The 15,209-nt window shown below is 46.2% G+C and overlaps 1 protein-coding gene across 3 annotated transcripts in view; it reads right to left on the reverse strand.

Annotated features, from left to right (window-relative positions):
• NEO1 (neogenin 1) overlaps positions 1–13,940 on the reverse strand; it is a 115,415-nt gene extending 101,475 nt beyond the window's left edge. For all 3 annotated transcript variants that reach the window (XM_040969308.1, XM_040969309.1, XM_040969307.1), the window contains exons 1-3: positions 13,619–13,940; positions 5,642–5,917; positions 3,479–3,632 (exon numbers count right to left, since the gene is read on the reverse strand). In XM_040969308.1, coding sequence (XP_040825242.1) covers positions 3,479–3,632; positions 5,642–5,917; positions 13,619–13,922 — 734 coding nt within the window. In that variant the 5' untranslated portion in view covers positions 13,923–13,940. The remainder of the gene's footprint in view (positions 1–3,478; positions 3,633–5,641; positions 5,918–13,618) is intronic.
• Positions 13,941–15,209: the final 1,269 nt, after the last annotated feature.

Consider the following 15,209-nt stretch of genomic DNA (forward strand, 5'->3'; position numbering starts at 1 on the left):
CATCCCTGGAATCAACCCCACTCTTGGCCATGGTATGCACATCTTTTCAGAGTGTGCTGAGTTCTACTGAATAGTTTGTTAAGGATTTGAGTATCTAGATCACAGGAGAAATTTTTATGGTTTTGTTTTGTCAGTATTCTTTACCCCCTCCTCCCCTGCAGCATTTCTACTCCTTTCCCTCTGCCAGGTCCAGAGGGGGACAAGTGGGATGGCACTGACCCCATCCTGCTTGAGCACCTTGCTAAGGCATCCTGAGACAGAGACAGCAACACTGAACCACAGCGCCCAGAGCACTGCAGGTAGACTAGAGTGGTTATTCAACTTCAGTGTCTCCTGAGACACCGTTAAAATTCAATAACAAGCATATGTCCACGTTTGACTTAACTACACGTATCTATGAGTAACTCCCTGCTCCAGGAAGACAGGTTCCGCCTCTCCCACGAGCTCAGAACCAACAGGCACTCAGCCTTTAAAGAATGGCTCTCCCAGGCAGCCTCTGGTGCTCTGTATGAACCATGCCCCTTCACAGAGCCTGCACACTGTCCTTCTGCCTCACATGGTGCCTGACTGTTCTCCCATTCTTTCCTCTAGAATGGAAGCTCTGCAGGAAGACCTGCCTGGCTCACTGCTCTATCCCCAGGACCCACAACGGTGGCCGACAATTCTGAAGAAATCCTCGAGCAATTACTGAACAAATCAAGTTATTTTTTTGTGCTTTTATGGATGTGTCTCCAGAATGTTTTATGATCCAATTTGCAAATTCTTAATCTGTTTCTGGTTTCTAACGTCTGATAAAGAACTTGTTCCAACATTGAGCCAGTTAAAATTTCTGCTCAAAGAGCTTGAGATTTTTAACCTCCATTTAAAAATTCCCTGTGTGTTCACGGAAGAGGGGCGGGACGGAAAGAGGAGTGCCCTTGGTACAGCACTTAAGTTGCTGCTTGGGACACCCACATTTGACATCAGAGGGCCTGATGATAGTCCTGGATCTTCCATTTACACTCCAGCTTCTCGCTATGGTGCACCTGGGTGACAGCAGGTGACTGTTCAAGTACTTTGACCTCTGCTACCCACGTGGGAAATCCACACTGAGTGCCTGCCTCCTGGCTTCAGCCTGACCCTGCTCCAGCTGCTGCAGGCATTTGGGGAGTGAAGCAGTGGTTGGGAGACCTCTCTCTGTTCACCTCTCTGCCTTTCCAGTAAAATCTGGAAGTAAAAATTAAAAGTAAAAAAAATATATAGTCTTTAAGTCTGTCTTATAATTTTTAAGATTTTTTTCCCCCCTTGGAAAGGCAGATTTACAGAGAGAAGGAGATACAGAAAGATCTTCCATCTGCTGGCTCACTCCCCAAATGGCCACAATGGCTGGAGCTGAGCCAATCTGAAGCCAGGAGCTTCTTCTGGGTCTCCCATATAGGTGCAGGGTCCCAAGGCTTTGGGCTACCTTCTACTGCTTTCCCAGGCTACAAGCAGGAAAGTGGAGGAGCCGGGACATGAACTGGCACCCATGTGGAATCCTGGTGTGTATAAGGTGAGGATTTAGCTACTGACCCACTGCGCCCGGGCCCAAGTTTTATAAATTGTTTGCACAACACAGAACTGGGAAGAGTAGGAAGAAGGAAGCAAAACATGGGTAAAGGAATCCAGCAAATGAAGGGGTGTTAAGGAAGAAATCAGGTGATCCTGCGAGTGGTAACCTAGCTTTTATTTGAAAGGCAGATTTAGAAAGAAGAAGAGATAGAGATCTTTCATGTATTGGCTTACTTCGCAAATGACCACAACAGCTGGAGCAGAGCCAATCCAAAGCCAGGAGCCACAAGCTTCTTTTGTGTCTCCCACATGGGTACAGGACCCCAAGGCCTTGAGCCATTCTCTGCAGCTTTCCCAGGCCATAAGCAGGGAGCTGTAGCAAAAGTGGAACAGCCAGGACATGAACCAGCATCCCTATGGGATGCCAGCACTTGCAAAAGCAGAATTAGCCTGCCACGAAACTGCAGGGGCCCTGATCCCATCTTTTTATTTTTTTTAAAGATTTATTTTTATTATTTTTTCATTGGAAAGGCGGATATACAGAGAGGAGAGGCAGAGAGGAAGATCTTCCGTCCGATGATTCACTCCCCAAGTGAGCCGCAACGGGTCGATACTATGCCGATCCGAAGCCAGGAGCCTCTTCTGGGTCTCCCACGCGGGTGCAGGGTCCCAAAGCTTTGGGCCGTCCTCGACTGCTTTCCCAGGCCACAGGCAGGGAGCTGGAAGGGAAGCGGGGCTGCCGGGATTAGAACCGGCGCCCATATGGGATCCCGGGCGTGCAAGGCGAGGACTTAACCACTTGCGCCACCGCGCCGGGCCCCCCTGATCCCATCTTTTTAAGGGACATGTGAGGAATGGGCTGGTGTGTGGCACCATCCTACTGTCAATGAAATTGTCACCCAGCCACAGGTGTCACTGTCTACATCATGGCTATTGAACAGCACACATCAAGATTCTCTGCTCTACAGTTTGTTCAAATCAGCAGCCATCAGCCACGTGTGGCTATTAATGTTGAAGTGGGATCAGGATGACTAAGAAACTGAGTTTTACTGTTAGGAAGTAAAGTCTTTTTTATTTAACTCTCAATTGTAAATGTACATGCAGGACACAGAAGTTTCCACATATGCTATTGTTTTGCTACTGTTTTAACGGAACTGATTTCCTGTTAGCTAATACCTCATTACATGAAGACACACTACTTCACTCAGTAGTGCACACATACTTCTCCTGAAACATTTAAGCTGCGTATGTGGCTTACGATCTAGTTTTACTGGACAACACTGCTTTGGAACAGTGGTCCTCAGCTGGGGCTGATGTAGTCCCGATGGCTAGCTGGCAACGCGGAGAAAGAAGCACTCTTGGCATGTCCCAGGTGGGTGGAGGTTGGGGAGGCCAGGAACAACCCAAGACACACAAGACGGCCTGCGTTTGGAAACAACACACACCACACCACCACCCAGTATGAGAGCACGGCTGAGCAAAGCACCCATTAGGGAGGGACTGTAGGGCGCCTGCTGTAAACAGAGGAGGCTTTCATGGAAGAGAAAGACTTTGAGCCTGGTGGAGAGCTGGTATGATTTTACAAGTCAAAAAGAAGATAAGCAATATAGGAGGAAAAAAAACATCAAAATGCATATAAGGATGAAAAAGAAGACTCAGCCGGTCTTGTGACAATTCAGGGAAGCAGATTCTGAAGCCTCAGGTCCAGCATGCTGTAGATCCAGGGTGAAGAAACAAAGGAAGTATCCCACAGTGCTTTGAAAGCACTTTTTCTCTTTTTTTTTAATAAACATCCTGGTCATATATAGCATATCAGTATATCTCAAGGATGATAATATGAACATTATAATGTGTTTAAGTAGATAACCCAGTGTCAATCATCATCAGTTTCAAGTATGATTTGACTAAGGCCAAGGTGCCAAGGCTGCTCTCCAGCAGGTGGCATTACCTGTCCGTGTCGAGTGTCTCCTCATTCTTCACCCATCTGATGACGGGAGCAGGAAGTCCTGAAGCAACACAAGGCAGCACCACACTCTGACCCACAGCTTTGACCAAGGAGGAGGGCTGCTTCAGGAATACCAAGTCTGACGGCACCTCAGGCTCTACAAATTAAAATCAGTAAAAGGCACAAGTCACCACTCTGATTGGGAGGAAATGCTGATCGTACTCACTTGGTTTCATATAACAAAATACTTTAAGCAAAAGTCACAAGAAAATTCCAGTTTACATCAGCCAACATTTCCACGCGCAGAGCGCTGTGCCCTTTAGATGGATGGATGCGTGACACTCCTGCCTTGAGCACACTTTCTGGGCAGCTATATGAGATCTGGCAAGAATCCTCATCACTTACAAAGGTACTACATTCCACACAAAATGGTGGAAGAGACTGAGCAAGCTCAAGGTCCTGAGCACCCTCCTCTCGCCAAGGAGGGTCTGTGCTCCTGAGGCGTTTCTGAGAATCTGAGTTTCACACAGCTCATGTGCTTTCAGAGCGTAACCCACTGAATGGAATAACCGTCCACGGCTGCTACAGCTGTGTGTCTCACTCAGACACGAACAGTTGCCGCTCACTGGACAGAGCTGTGCCCCTGTGGACGCAGGACAAGGTTAGCCTCTCATGGGCAGCAGAGTCCACTTAACAGGTTCATATTAACTTAGTGTTGAATTTTGAGAAAAAAAATTCTCAGGCAGAATGTGACTGTTGTCCCCATACCCTCAGGAAAAGTTGCAGAGGGGCTGGCCCTATGGCATAATGCGTTAAGCTGCTGCCTGCAGTGACGATGCTCCATATGGATGCCGCTCTAGTCCTGGCTGCTCCACTTTGGTTTATGCACCTAGAAAGGCAGGAGAGGATGGCCCAAGTGCTTAGCTCCCTATGCTCACTCAAGAAGTGGGTGAAGCTCCCTTGCTTCAGCCTGGCCCGCCCTGGCTATTGTGGCCAACTAGGGAGCGAATCAGCGGATGAAGACCTCTCTCTTCCTGCTTATCTTTCTCTAACTTTGCCTTTCAAAAAAAATGAAACAAATCTTAAAAAAAATCAGAACTGCCGTAAGCTTGTCTAATCAATTAATGACAGTTCTGTAGTTGTGGCAACAAGTGGACACTATCTAAGAGGTTAGTGAGTGCGAAAACCAAAAAGTGACCAGCCCAAGCTAAAAGCTAACTCATCAATGGCATGGTCACTTGCTTCTAAGACCAACATTAACCTGTCTCATCTCTGTAGCCAATCACAAAACTATGAATGATAGTGATCTACTCTGCCTCTTAACACAAACAGATCTGCAGTTGGCTACATTGAGGTGACTGACAGGCCTGCCTCTGCCTTACTGCGGTAGCAAAAGACAGTGCTGGTTTCTGCTTCAGTCTCTGGAGTGACCTCGGCCCCTCTCACAACAGTTAACCCTGTTTTTCTCGATCAGATTCTGAAGTCGCATTTGAACAGTGCCCACGGTGTAGAGAACAAACGAAACCTGTGCCATGTACGAAGCAGTCAGGATCGAGCCAGTGGACACTGCCATTTTTCCCCCCATACCTTATTTTAATTCCGTCATCTTCCATGAACTTTTCCAAGTATTCTCACATACAAAACCAATTACAGCAAAGGCCAGCAGGGGCAGACAGAATGAGAAGACAAAAGCAACCACTGAAAGGAGGAGACTGTTTTGCAGTGACAAAAAAGTGGAGCACTGCCAAGATGCAAGAACTCTCTAAAGCTGCCATATCAAGTTCCCACCGCTACCCCCTCGAGGAGGCGCCCCTATGAGCTTCCAACACCTACAGGATAAAACCATTCACTACAGAACATACTAAAGTGGAGAACAGCAGAATGAAGCTGGACAGAAGACAAAATTAATACTGCCTTGTGAAGAACATTCTTAGGTTTTGCATATACTTTCCTTGAGAAATTTTTAATAGTAAGTTCAATAAAAAAATAATAAGTTCAATACAGAATGGATAGTTCTGGGATATTCTCACTCTATCCCTATGAAAAACAGAAATCCCTTATGCAGGTAGTAACGTGTCATACCACATATGTTCATTAAAACAGTCCTCCCAGAACAATGTCACCCACAAACAGACAAGCCCATCAGTTCTGATGCTGAGTTGATACCTGGGAGAACTTTCAGTTCCGCCTCGTCACTGTACTTGGGTGGCCCGCCACTGTCAATCACGCAGCGGTAAAGGCCTCCGTCTCCCTCGGTCACGTTGCTGAGGACCAGTGCCCCACTCGGAAGCTTGACGACTCTGTCATCCAGAAGAAGGGGCTGTCTGTTCTGTTCCCACCTCACAAATGGGGCCAAATCTGCATTCACTTCGCAATTCAGCACCGCATTGTTTCCAGCATAAACAGAAGAGGGCTCTGGTTGACTGGTAAATCTTGGAAGACCTGGATAGTAAAGGAGAAGAAATTAAATGCAACTAGACATTATTTTACAGTGACATCACACGGGTCAAGAGCAGGTCAGTCTACACAGTCACAAAGTGTGGCAGAAGAGAGAGGGGGTGGTGGGAAACTGGCTAGTGACTGAGTATCTCAAGGGTGACTGTAGTCAGAATCCTCAAAGGGAGGAATGCATGGAAAGGAGAAGGGCAGAACAGATCCCACGGCATGGGTCCAGAATGAGGATGTCAGCATAGTCGTCTGTCTTACTTAAGATACGTAAACACATGTAGATTAAAGAGTATGTGTGAGATGTGTATACGCTCAGCAGCCTTTGAGTACACATTAAGTAAAACACCCTCTACACATGCACACGGTTGGACTGCCTGGCCCTGTCCACACAGAAGGCCCACTGCAGTATCCATCAGCAACTGATTCCTAAACGTCATCCCACTACAAGGAACTGGGGCTTCTTGGAGGAATGCTGACTGTAGCAGTGGAGTAAAGTACATGAACCTGGAGTACTTCATGACATAGAAAGGCACCGTGTGCACAAAGGACATGGAAGTCAGACTTAGGGAGGTTCCTGTGACTGAGGGGAGAATGTGTTCATGCAGTATAAGCCCTGGAGTGAATGAAACAAAAGCCTGCAGGAGAAAGAAAAGCTCTACTTGGTGGCTCAAGTTGGGGCTGTGGTGTATCAAGGAAAGTCCCCATGGGTATTGGTTCGCTGGCCAGCCATTCCACTTCAGATCCAGCCCTTGCTAATGTCCTGGGACAAGCAGCAGAAGGTAGGAGACCTAGACTAAGCTCCTGGTTTCAGCCTGCCCCAGCACTAACAGTTTTGGCCATTTAGGGAGTGAAGCAATGGATGGAAGACCTCTCCCTGTCCCTCCCTCTGTTTCTGTAATCGAATTTGAAAAGAAGTAAATCTAAAAAGAATCTGCTATTGATGCTAACACTAGCCAGTCAAAACTGGATGGCTCCTGCTGGGGAGTAAAAGAGTCAGGGCTGGAGGTGGGTCAGGTCAGGCAATTCTGAAGCATTTATCAATGTTTGTGTGGGTCAGATCTGAGGACAGGCCATGCTTATTCTTACTCTTAACGGTTCAGGCTAGGCCAGACTTCATCGCTCACTGGCAAACACGAGAGCCAACACAGGGTATGGGCCATTCCCCACTGAGCCCCACTGAGCTAGGTTGCAACATCTGCAAGCAAGAGCTGAGATTGTGGGTGGGCCATGCTAGGCTGGGCTGAACCACCCATCAGCACATACAAGACCCAGGGTTGGGAATGGGGAACTCTGGGGACAACCCCTGCTAGGCTGCAGCTCCCAATGGTGAATGTGAGCACGGGGTTGAAGGCAAACCATTCTGGGAAAGGCTGCAGCACATTTGACATGCATGTGGGTTGGCCTGGGGGTGGATCCAGCACTCACTGGCAATCATGAGAGCCAGAATGGGTGTGGGACAGGCCAGGCTAGGTGGCAGAACCTGCCAGGTCCCACGAGAGCCAGGTCCATGAGTGGGCAGGCCTGGGCTAGGCTGTAGCACCGTCAGTGAGAGCTGGAATGGGTGTAGGTCAGTTGGGCTATGCTGTAATACTCACTGGTGAGTGCCAGGGCTGGGTGCTGGCCATGTTAGTCTGGGTAGCAGCAGATTACTATTCACCAGCACATGTGAGATAAGTTGCTGAGAGTAGGCCTGGTAGGGAAACTTGAGGAATTCCCCTGCTAGGCACTCTTGCTGGTGAGTGTGAGACCAGTGCTGGGGAAAAAAATAGAGCTGGGGCTGGAAGCAGAGCAGACTAGTCTAGGCTGGGCCGCAGCACCTTTGACATATGTGTGAGCTGGGTCTGGGGGTAGACCTGGTAGGGTCAATCCACAGCACACACTGGCACAAGTGAGAGCCAGGAGAGGGCGAAGGCTAGGCTTAGCTGGACCACAACACCTGCCAATTCATATGAAGGCTGGGGGTCAGACAAGCTGGGCTAGGCTGCTGTATCTACTAGCCAGAGCTGGGACTTAGAGCAGGCAGGGCTTAGTCAGGCTGTAGTACCTGTGGGTTACTCCAAGACTGGGAGCTGGCTATTGCTGACCAACTGGCACATGGCAAACCCTTACTGGAAAGGGCCTGGAGGGGAACTTCAGGAACCCTCTTGCTGGGCTGCTGCTTCTATTGGTAAGCATGAGAGTGTGTCTGGGAATGGTCAGGTCTGGGGGTGGGTCAGGATGGCATAGGCTTTTGTACCTGCTGGCACGAGAGTCAGAATAATGTGGGCCAGCTGGGCTAGACCAAAGCACCAGCTTGTGAGTGCCATGACTGGGTGTGAGCCATTTCAGTCTGGACTGTAGTATTCCCTGGTAGGTGTAATATCTGGTACTAGGGACATGCTTGGCAGGGGAACTATGGGCATTCCTCTGCTAGGATGTACCAATTGTTTTTATATATTTATTTTTATTGCAAAGTCAGAAATATAAGAGGAGAGAGACAGAGAGGAAGACCTTCTGTCTGATGATTCACTCCCCAAGTGATAGCAATGGCCGGTGCTGTGCTGATCTGGAGCCAGGAGACAGGAACTTCCTCCAGGCCTCCCACGTAGGTACAGGATCCCAAGGCTTTGACTGGGCTGTCTTTGACTGCTTTCCCAGGCCACAAGCAGGGAGTTGGATGGGAAGTGGGGCTGCCGGAATTAGAACCGGTGCCCATATAAGATCTCTGTGCATTCAAGGTGAGGACTTTAGCCTCCAGGCTATTGTGACGGGCCCAGACATACTTATTGTTGTTGAGCACAAGAACCAGGGGTGGGGACAGGCTGGGCTGTTCAAAGCCGCAGCACCTATTGGCATGCCTGGAAGTGGGTCAGTCTGAGGTAAACTGCAAAACCAATGGATGTGCATGAGAGCTGGATAAGATACAGGCTGGGCTGGGCTTGGCCGCAGCAAAGGCTGGAAAACATAAAAATTGGGGCTTGGAGCAGGCCTGGTGGGGATTATCAGGGCATTGTTCCAATTAGGCTACAGCGCTTGCAGTTGCTGGTATGCATGAAGACTGGGTCTGTCGTGGGCTGAAGCACCCACTGTTTCATGTGAGATATGGGGCTGGGGCAGAACTGACTAGGGCAGCTTTATCAATCAGAATGTGTGTTGGCTGGGGAATGATAACAGATCAATCCTGATCCTGCACCTGCTGGCTGGTGCACACAAGAAACCCAGGTGAGGTTTCTTGGGGGACTCTCCAACTAGTCTGCTAGACTCAGGCCCCAGCCACAGGGAGAAATCACAGGATGTGGTCTGACCTTGGAGTGCACGTATCAGGAGTGGGCTCCTCGGTTGCTTATGTCTGTGCAGTGGAGAGCGTAAGCAGATGTACATGAGGGCTATGACAGTCAACTCCTCTAGGCCAGCATGAGATATGGACTGCCTTGTGACAGGATAGAACACAAAGCAGGTTGGACAGTTGTCTTGGCCAAGCTTTGCAGCATGTTCCTGAGTCTGTGGATGCGCTAAAGTGGACTTTGTCAACCAATAAACCTTGGAAAGATTTTTTTCAACCTTGGACCCTGGTATAATGAAGCTGATGATATCTCACAACTATCAAAACCACTCAAGTAACATGCTTGGAACACTCTTCCCCACATCTGGGTCTCTAAGATGTTATCAAATGACCACGCCCCTGTCTGGGTGCTGACAGCAAGGCACAGCCCTTCCCCTTTCCCCACTGTGAACAACAACAACAACCAAAAAAAACCCTGAAACATTTGTCCCCACCCAGCTTTCTCCATATCTCATGCTCCCTACCCTAATCAGAGACCCAGGTGGCCATACATCCCTCTCAACTATGTGAAAACTATTAAAAAGAGAATAATTTTTTAAAAACCACCTTTATAAAGGGACAGCATGCTTCTTTAAAGACTAGCAAATAATTACTGAGAAATAATTACAAATATAATTAACACACAGGTTTTCTAGTCTTGCTACAAAATTTTTGCTTTTTTTTTTTTAATTTCAAAGAGACTTCTGAAGCAAAGAAGTAAATATTGCAATTAACCACATATCTCTTTTTAAGAAACCAGAGAATCAGAAGGAATGAGCAAAGACAAACACTGACAAAGTGTGGGGAACAGAGGGAATGTTAATAAAACAAACCAAGAACTACTTCTATTTTTAAAAAGTAAAAAAATTTTCCCCTGCTGAGGTCTCATGACTCTGAGTAATTCTTAAACATGTAAGCCCACAACAGCATGTGGGAAACTGGCAAACAAGAGGTTTCTGAGCAAGGGTAGCAGTTGGAGGAGCTGACAGCTGGCATCTCAGGGCCTCCCATGCTCACAGGACAGTGCCAGTTGCCCACAGCTTTTGGAGAAGGGCTAGGCAGAAGCAAGTACCAGCGAGACACAGAGCTGACACGAGGAGACTGCTGAGGTTTGTCCTGAAGCTCCCTCATTCTTTCACCAGCAGGTAAAAAAAAAAAAAAGAAAAAAAGAAAAGAAAAAACACCTGCTGTGGAGAAATGAAAAAAAAAAAAAAAAAAGCAAAAAACATCTTTAATCCTAGGAGCTTTCCACTTAGCATTCTTTCAACATTCTCTTTGCTTGTCTGAGCTGGCTAGAACCAAGTGTCTACTGCTTACAGCCAGAAAAGCTTTGCAGAAGCTTTTACCATAATACATGTACCATAAAGTTCACCATGAAAGTTGCATAATTTAGGGCTTGGGACAACTGTGTTGCATGTCAGAGTGCCTGGGTTCAGGTTCCAGTTCTGTTCTCAACTAAAGCTTTCTACTAATGAGAGGCAGCATGGGATGGCTCCAGGACTTGGGGCCTTGCCAACCTCATGGGAGACTAGGATTGAATTCCTAGCTCTTGGCTTCAGCATGGCCCAGCCTGTGCCGCTGCAGGTATCTGGGGAGGTGAAGAAGATGGGAGTCATCTCAGTCTCTCAAACCAACCAACCATCCAAATTCCCAGTAAATGACAAAGAGACTAAAAGACAGTAAGCCTACAATGGGCTTCTTAGTGTATGAAGAGAGCTATGCAACTATCACTGCTAGAACCTAATTTCAGAACCTTTTAGTCACGCCCGCAGAAACCCTGTTCTCACTTGCAGTGACTCCTGTTCCCTGTTCTCCAACCCCACAACCCTGCGCCCTCTGCTCCCAGCCCCCAGTACTTAGTTCTAGAAAACCACCCATCTACCTTCTTTCCCTATAAATTTGCCTACACAGGATACTGGTAAGAATAAGACCATATGACACATAGTTTCTAGTGGTTCGTTAACTTAGGTTAATGTTTTTGCAATTCACCTGTGTTGTAGTACATTCGTGCATCAGGGTTTTATTTCCTAATCTAATTGCTGAAAATATTCCATTATAAGAATAAATTACATTTTAATTGTCCACTTCACCCTTGATGGAAACCAAGTTCTCTCCATTTCCTAATGCTCAGGAATGATATGGGTGTGAAGAATTACACATAAATCTTTTCACTTCCCTTGGGGAAGACACCTGGACTGAACTGGTGGGTGATATGGTAACCCTATGGTTAACATTTTGAGATGATAACCCACTACAAACAAACAATAAAAGGTACCCTGTGATCCAGTAACCCTACTTCTAGCAATGTTTTCTATAGAGTGACGATTTGCAAAAAGCAGTTTATTACGGAATTGCTTGTAACATGCATGTAATTTAATAAGCAATTACTAAGAAGTGCTTCCACTTATCCCTCAGCTCAGATACTAAGAGTGAACGGAACTGTGTCTGCAGTAAGCATACAGTATTCCTCCTGGTACTGAAACTACCAACATTTAGATGAACCCAAAAAAGTGTTTCCTAGAGGACACGAGAGCTAAGGAAAAAGATTGAGACATCAGTAGAGGAGGACAGAGTTAATAGAGAAGCCACGAGCCAGGGTCAGTGGGTAGGGAAAAGGAAAAAAGGGAACTCAAATCACTCAGTACTGTCAGTGCTGGAGTCATGACGAGGCTATGGGGCAGGGAAAGGGGCAACATTCAGGTATGAAACTGGCAGAGCTAGCACTTGGCTTTGTGGTGACAATGCTGGTTAAGACCCCCATGTCCCACATTAGAAGAACTGGGTATGATGCCAGGCTTCAGCTCCTGACGTAAGCTTCCTGCTAATGCAGGGCCTGGGAGGGACAAGGGTGGTTTGAATAATTGTAATTCTGCTCCCCTCATGGGAGAACTCAATTGAATTCCTGGCTGTGTATGAGTGCAGTCCAGCCGTGGCCAGTGTGGGCATTTAGGAAATAAACTAGTGTATGGGAGATCTCTCTTTTCATTTTTGTCAAACAAACAACAAACAACGTGTCTTAAAAAGATGTGGAGATGTGCACACACAACAAGCATTCTTGCTATTTAAGAGTTCAGAGACTGACTTGATGCCCTGGGACCAGCCTGCAAAGACTGCACTGCAGGAAGGAAAGAATCAGGGGCAAAAACAGGCACAAAGCCAGTGTGGCAAGAAGGCTGTGGATCAGGTATAAACAAATTAGGAAACCCAGCTCACTGGACCCGACAACGGTGCAGGAGGCAGCTGGGAGGAAGGAGTTACAAATGAGGCCCGGACAAGAGACAGCAGGAGAACATGCATGGTAACCAGAAGCTGGCCAAAATGACACTGCAGAGGATATCAGGATGCTAATATGTTTATGAAACATGTTGCAAGAAAGCCTGGCCACAACAAAAGAGTAGGGAAGGAGGGGCGGGGGGAAAGGAGAAAAGGGAAATGGCTAAAATGTAGGGTTCTCCTCCTCTTTTATTATTCCACCCTTGATCTATGATTATAGAGGGTTGACATCCTAACCTAATTCAACCTCGAACATTCAGTTCCAAGATGAAAAAGAGCCCTCATTCTGAATGAATGAACAAATAATCCCACGGAGTGAGCAAGAAACAAAACCAAACCCTGGAGTGGGAAAGAGAGAAGAGACAACAGCTTACATTGATTCGGTCCCCATTTTGTGGACTCTGTCTGCATTTTACCACTGTAAGCACAAATACAGGACGTACGGAAACATCAGTTTTGTGTAATACGACCCTTGACAAAGAGCAAGAGAGAGACCAAGATTATTTGAGAAGTGCTGGTGCCTGCTTCAAAACAGACACGGCTCACTGAGGAATCCAACCACCTCCCACTCCTCTTATACTTGCAATCATTATTCAAGTAAGAAAGCTCTGACAGCGAGTCTCTTTCTCTCTTGATAACTTCCTGCTCTCCATCTTAATAAATATTCTCTGGATGTAAGAAAAAAAAAGCTAATTAAATGTCATTTCCTTGGGTTAGGGCACAAAATAACTAGGATTCTGGCTTTACTCCAAGTTTGACACGGAAATATTAAACAGGCTAGAGAGTAAAAGTTCACCATGAAAGTGATTCGGTTTTCCTGTATGATTTTCTCTGCCATTTCCAAGTAGAAAAAAAATGGGGCGGAAAAAAAACCAACAACAAACAAAAGAAAGGAACAAAACTTAAAGCTTCAGGCAAGTGGAAAAGTGTCAGTTTAATTCCATAAAGCACTGAGCAGGCCCTGGCATTGCCCTACTTGCATAGTAAATGTCTAACTGACTTCTATCCATAAGTGTGTTTGTTGTTAACCATTACATGAAAATTTCAGGAAAATACTGCTTTCTTAGAGATTTACCCATTAAAAACCTGAAAATGCAAACCAATCACTTCACAAAACTCACCTGCTACCGTGAGCTTGGCTGTCCTGCTGACAATGGTTCCGAGGCTCTCGACAGTGGCCACACACTGGTAGTAACCTTCATCGGGTTTATTGTGCTTGGAATGCACCACGTTGCTTATAAATAAAGATCCGTCCGGGAGAAGCTGGCGTCGGTCATCAGACACTAAGTTCAAAAACGTTCCGTCTTTTTTCCATTCGATTTTTGGAGGCGGTTCAGAATACGCAGAGCAGTTCAGTGTGACAGAAGAGCCTCTGACAGACAGCGTGTCCTCCGGCTCCACGAGAAAATGAAATGGGGTGAACATCCGCACGCCGGCTCCTACGGAGACAAGACCAAAGCCCTGAGCAATGCTTTCCTCTACCACTTCCGCAAGACACGCGCAGGACGGATGCAAAAATTACCTCTACACGGTCTCATTCTAAGGCAAAGATGCTTAACGCCAGTCCTCGCACTTACGAGTGCCCAGCTGTTAGCAGAAAATCAAAACCTGACCCAAGAAAAAGCCCTCTCCTGAGAAGCAAGATGATACATGATGGCAGTAGCTAAGAGAAGTTTTGTTTCAAATCTTACACAGTGAGATTTGTGAGGTCCTAAAATTACTGTAAAGTGAAATTTTCTACAGTAAAGAGGGTATGGAAATGCTTCTGCTAACCATGCTTTCATGTCTACTGCCGTCTACTCCCTCTACAAGCTCACAGCGCACTTGTCATGGCTTCCTCATCCTATGGATACCCAGGCAATCTTTGGCCACAACCATGAGGCTTTGTAATTTCTGTTACAACAAAATTTAAACTACGTTAAAATTAGTTATTTCATTTTCTTGAGAACAATCTTCTTTATTCCAATTTCAAAAGATTTCACCTCGTTCCACCCTGGTGCCTTTATGGTTTCACAGTTCACATTTCATCTTCATTCTGACATGGACAGAAGAGAGACTAACTTAGTTTTTCCTTTCCTTCCCTTTCCTTTCTTTCTTTCTTGAGAAAACATCTGCCCTAAACTTTCTATTTTCAGCCACAGAAAGATTCCCAACTCAGACCTTCTCTTTCCTCCCTTCCTTCCTTCCTCCCTTCCTTCCTTCCTTCCTTCCTTCCTTCCTTTCTCTCTTTCTCTCCTTCTCTCTCTCTCTTTCTCTTTCTTTCTTTCCCAAGTAAACACTCAAGCTGCTATCCAACTTATTTTATGTCAATAGTCAGGGAACCTGACTGCTCAACCAATAAACCAAAACTGTTTCAAATGTACCCATATATTTATAATTTGTTCATATTGTGAACTTAAGGATGATATTATTCTAATTATAAAACAAGCTACTGGACTGTTCTCTATATATGTAAAACACACTGCCAGAGCGAGGACGGTGATATCCAACTATTTAAAATGTTTTCCAATAATGATGACAATAAACAGATTACATCCAACTAAGCACTCTTTGCGGAGGAGACCTCAGAAAAGAGTTTCACAACTCAGTCCCATTTGATAATCACGAAACTCACTTTACAAATCACAAAACTGTTAAAAATGAGTTTTACACATTACTAAACATAACGTGCAGTGAATTTTTATTATTACAAGAATGTCAAGTTGTACTGAT

Source organism: Ochotona curzoniae, unplaced genomic scaffold (genome assembly GCF_017591425.1).
Source record: "Ochotona curzoniae isolate NIBS_2020 unplaced genomic scaffold, NIBS_Ocur_1.0 scaffold_4701, whole genome shotgun sequence".
Taxonomy (NCBI): Eukaryota; Metazoa; Chordata; class Mammalia; order Lagomorpha; family Ochotonidae; genus Ochotona; species Ochotona curzoniae.